The 5,296-nt window shown below is 39.5% G+C and overlaps 1 protein-coding gene across 1 annotated transcript; it reads right to left on the bottom strand.

Moving 5' to 3' along the window:
- Window positions 1–311: 311 nt before the first annotated feature.
- Window positions 312–4,803, bottom strand: LOC102744982 (keratin, type I cytoskeletal 26). Its single transcript, XM_006745142.3, has 8 exons — window positions 4,375–4,803; window positions 3,830–3,912; window positions 3,445–3,601; window positions 3,153–3,314; window positions 2,942–3,067; window positions 2,356–2,573; window positions 1,040–1,107; window positions 312–463 (listed from the first exon to the last, which is right to left on the bottom strand). Exons 1-8 carry the CDS (start codon window positions 4,801–4,803, stop codon window positions 312–314), a joined length of 1,395 nt encoding a protein of 464 aa, XP_006745205.1.
- Window positions 4,804–5,296: the final 493 nt, after the last annotated feature.

Raw genomic sequence — 5,296 nt, 5'->3', positions numbered from 1 at the left:
ACTGTCACATTGAGATCAACTGCAGAAATTCAAAAGCACCAGATTCATCAGAAATAATTTGCAACAGAAAAATTTTTAATGAATGGCCAAAAAGTTCCAACTAGAAACAAAACAATGAGACAGAGCAAGATTTTTCCTACTCCTGAAAAGGATTACATGGAAAGAATGTGAGAAAAGAAGAGAAAGAAAACAAATTCTAGCCCTTGAATTTTTAAGAACAGACATGAATGATTTCCTTGGTTATTTGGCCAATGGGATTTTGCAAAGGCAGGCTTTTTTTTTTTTTTTTTTTTAAATAACTTGTTTCCTCACTATGGTGCTTTAGAAGGTACTCGTTGCTCCATTGTAATGTTGCTTATTTTAGAGGATTTTTCTTCAACTGAATGGACCCTTAGTGAAAGGACATTACCAAGTTGATCTAGTTCCTCAACCACTGTTTTGACAACAATTTCTTCTTTTGAGTCTAAAATAAAATAAAAGCAAATTTAGTACTCATTCTTAACAGGCTGAAAGGTACTTAGTCATAACGGTATGCTTCTAAAAAATAGTATTTGCAATAACCTGAGATATAATACTGTTTGAAGACAAATACTGTGTTTGAAGACTTGCTTAGCAAGGCCCAGAATTATCTTATACTTACCATTGTTTTTAGAACAATGGGTGTTTGAAGGTGTAAATAAAACATAGATTAAAACTAGAGCAAGTAATACTGTCTTCCTTTAAATGCCAACTTGCCCTATATTTGTGGTTTAAAATACAATAGCTCTTTCACCAAAGCATTGGAACTGGGAAAATAATAGGTTCTAGGTAAGAAAAATGTTTGGGGATTGAATCCCCATTTCAGAAATTTCACAATTTGACCACGTCTATTCTACAGGAATATAAAATACATTAAGAAGTTGCCATAATGACCCCTGATTCCTTCATTCGATTTGATTTGATTTAGTTTACAATTTGATTTAGTTTACAAATAAGTGACTTATTTAAAAAAATTGCTTGAGTTGAAAAGATTTATGCCAAGTAAAAAAACCTTCTGTACCTTTGACTTGTTTTTCGGAATGTATAGGCCCACGTCCTTTGGATTTGTAACACGTGGACTTGCTTTTTCTGTGAAGAGAAGAGTAAATTGTTGCATTTCTTTTTTTTCCTTTCAGGAGGAAGCTCAGAAATAACTATGAGTTGGGAATAAAAGTTTAGGAATTCTAGTTTCTGCAAGATTAAATTCCTTTTATGTTTAAGAGATATATAAGTAAGCCTTTCATGACCTCAGTGTTGTGAAGGGAAAGATTAAATGAGTGTTTATGATCAGAAATTCCCTTGTGACCAGCTATCATCTCTTTTGTGTTGCTCTCTGGAGACTCCAGTTTCTGACTCTGACTTTTCAGTCAATCACCGGGGCAATGAAAAAGTTCAGGGTGCCACAATGCAGAAGGTGCTGGGCTAGGTGCTGTAGAAAATATAGAGTGATGATACAAGCAGTTTATACCATTGAAAATAAAGCATATGCATGTAAAAATTTAGCTGGAACACAGCTTGAAAGGTGTAGTGAAAGAAGGGACTAGTGAATGCTGTAATGAGTGCTTTGTTCAAAGGGGGGAACATCACGGCTGAGTTCCTATGAGAATAGATTGTAGAGGGCTGACACTCGCCTTGGCAGATGCATGAGATGGTACAGACTCCTGGTGTGACCATGGGCAAGCATTTAGTAACAGCCACTAATTACCAAGTACCTTTTGTGTGCAAGCCACTCTCCTGAACACTCTATAGACCTCCATAGTGATGCACTATGGTCATGGGTAAAGACTGTGGTTTTGATGTTCTCACAATCTTACCAATAAGGAAAATGGGATTTAAAGAGGTTAAACCATGCGTTCAAATTCACCCAGTGGTGTGATCTGCACCCAGAGCTGTTGCTCTTGGCTAACAAGCCATGGTGACTTCTCCAAGGAAATTGTTATTGTTCATCTTTCAAATGAAAACATAGTAACCCACCTAATACAGGGTGCACGTGTGGTCACTAGTGAAGTACCGATAAAATAGAGTGTGTTTTTATAGGAAATGTGCTTCAACATTAAATCACAGAAAGCAACCGCCTCCCCATGCCTCCCCCCTGGAGTACAGGAATTGTTTAACATTTGGTATTTAAATGTCCTATGTTATTATAGATATGCACACTTCACATACTTGCACATTTGATTTGGCTGCCTGTTTTCATGTCATTTGGATGCAATAATAAATTCCTGAGACCAACAGATGAGTATGATCCTTAGAGTAGGAAATTCTAGGATATGATACTGGTGTACGTGGATACTGAGAAAACCTAGTTGATGGGAGAGGATTCTTTTTGGTATTTACCTTTCTTCTCCATCTATTAACTTGCAATACGTTTCTATTTCTTTCTCTAAAAATATTTTGATATCTAGAAGCTGTTCGTACTCCAGCTTCTGGCCTTCTGTTTCCGTGCGAATCTGTTGCAGTTCTTCCTCCATCGCCCCAATCTGGTCCTGGATTTGCTGGAGCTGGAGGCAGTAATTGCCTTCTGTCTCGGCCAGAGAGCATTCATAGGAATGTTTCTGAAAGAAGAATAAAGCAAGTGGGGAACGGATAAACAGCACGTTCATAATTGAGCACATTCTCAAGGTGGAAAGAAGCATTTGTACAAGGTCTAAATCTTTTCGATCGAAAAGCAGCATAAGCCAGGTTTCTTTAAAAAAAGAAAAAAAAAAAACAAAACCCCAACCATTTTCTGTCCATTGAGAAAAGTTTGATTTTTAAGTATTGGGATTGGTGAGTCAGAAGTAATGTTTATGGACAGCATTCTTATTATTTACCACATTTTATACTTTTAGTTATACGTAATTAGTTATATATACTTAGTTAGATGTGCATTTACCTACACGCACACACACACACATTCAAATCAGTGGTGACTTCTACGAACCATGGCCACAACAGACTGAAGTTCTATTTCCAAGGTTTGCAGGTTGCGTTTCAGTTCCGTCAGCTCGTTCCTGGCTGTGGTGGCCGCTCCTGCATCATCAGAAATCTGCTGTTGAAGTGAAGCACTCTGTAGCATAATCATCAGAAGGGTTAGCGACCAGCTTGGTGGTCTACTGACCAAGCCCTTGGTGTGTGATCTGCCACAGACGTACCTTCTCGTTAAACCAGGCCTCCACGTCCCTGCGGTTCTGCTCAGCCAAGTCCTCGTACTCGGCCCTCATGTTGTTCAACAGGACAGTTAGGTCCACGCCTGGGGCTGCATTCACCTCCACATTCACATCCCCCCCTGCCGCACACTGCAGGATTTTCATTTCCTGGAAAAGGGATCAATATTAACCCTCAAGGTAGAGTTTTGACTGATCTTCCCACTCTGCTCTGAAGTGAACAGCTGGCCAGAGGAACGAAATCAGGTACTATCGGAAGCTACGCTAGGGGGTCCTTTACCTCCTGGTGATTTTTCTTGAGGTACGCCAATTCCTCACTGAGTGTTTCAAACTGTATTTCCAGGTCGGCTGTACAAAGGGTCAGCTCATCCATAACCCTGTGAAGACCACTGATGTCGGCCTCTACGCTCTGGTATAGAGCAAGCTCATTTTCATACCTGAAAGGTTAGTAAAGTGCTTGAGAATTGTGACCGTGGGCAGGTGCAAAGCATAACTTTCTCCGACATCTGGTATACTGAATGACAGGATGTTCTGTCCAGGCTTCTAAAGCTTACTGCATCGGCAAAGAGACGACACACTTTGGAATACCTACGGATTTAGGTAGGTATTTTACTCCAACTGTAGTATTTACGTTTATTATAGTTAATTACGTTATTTTCACCTACTTCACCCTGAAGTCGTCAGCGGTCAGTCTGGCATTGTCATTTTGTAGAGCAATGCTGGAGTTACAGGTGGTCACAGAAATAATCTAAATAGGGTAGATTGTGCAAAATAGTTAGGTGCTGAAAGTCAAGGGAGAGTCCAGATTTCAGTGTGATTCTTATCTTCTCAACCCATCAAATATCTACTTTAATATCATTTTTTCTACGTGAAAGGGATTTGGCTTTTTTTTTTCCAGACCGTGAATGTCCAGAGCTTAAGAGCCAAAGTGTAAGCTTTTACAATCACAGATACTTTTATTACTCTTGATCAAAAAATACGAGCTAAATATATGATCAGCAAGGCGATTATATCTGTTTTGAAATTATTTGCCTTTAATTCTACAACTTTTTTTTTTTTTTGGCCAGACATTGCTTTAATAAGCACTGGGAATGGAGAGTGAGCAAATTCTACATCATGTCAAAATTTTAAGCACATTTTATATTTTGTCTTTTTTAGGTTATGTACACCAAAAGTCTATAGTAAAAGTAAGCAAATCCATATTTCTTACCTGCCTTTTAAGATCCTCAATGACCGAGAAATATCTCGTGTAGTCATGATCTAGTCCTCGGCAAGAACCAGGCCCATATTTCTCATACCAGACCTTGATTTTCTGCTCAAGGTCTGTGTTGGCCTCTTCCAGAGCTCGTACATGGTCCAGGTAGCATGCCAGGCGGTCATTGAGGTTCTGCATGGTCACCTTTTCATTCCCAGAAAGCAGGCCATGCTCATTTCCAAGAAAACCAGCACAGACACCCCCCCCACCATTACAGAAGCCACCTCCAGAAGAAATGCTCCCAAGAGTATAAGAAATGCTGCTTCCTGCTCCCGATCCGTGGCACACATTCCCAGCCCCAAAGCCTGGACCTCCACCAGACAACCACCCTGGGCCAGCTCGCGAGCAGACTCGCCTGGATCCACTAGAAAGTTGAAAAGACATGACGACAGTACGGCAGAGCGACACTTTCTCAGCAAGGAGCGAAGCAAAAGCACGCCATCCATAGAAGTGATCTTCGTTGGCCTTTTATAGGACTCAGTAGGTCATTTCAGTCTTGACTTTCAATCTGTAATAAAATATTACTCGCTCCCTAATTGTTGTTTTTCATAATTGGGTGATTTTTAAGAGTGTCCAGTCTGTAGGTGGAAAGGTGCCCCAAGATATCTTGGCCTATGAAAAGGTGCCTGGTGGAGTAATACTAAATCATAGTTTTAAAGGTCAAAATTAAACATTAGTAAGCATATATCTTTTTGACTTCTGGAAGAAAGTCTAGTTTTTTTTTTTCCCCCTAGACAATAAAAAATTAATAATTTACAAGAGAAATGTCCACTGCTTTTGTCCTGCAAATGTTTATGGAGTATTTCTGTGGGCATTTCCTTCCTTACTAATATCAGATACTCTCAAAATATAGTGATTTGATATTGAGGTATGTACC

The sequence above is a fragment of the Leptonychotes weddellii genome, chromosome 15 (genome assembly GCF_054177405.1).
Source record: "Leptonychotes weddellii isolate Sample4059 chromosome 15, ASM5417740v2, whole genome shotgun sequence".
In the NCBI taxonomy this organism is placed as follows: Eukaryota; Metazoa; Chordata; class Mammalia; order Carnivora; family Phocidae; genus Leptonychotes; species Leptonychotes weddellii.
The sequence above is the reverse complement of the archived record's forward strand: the minus strand, read 5'-3'. Positions and strand labels throughout refer to the sequence as shown.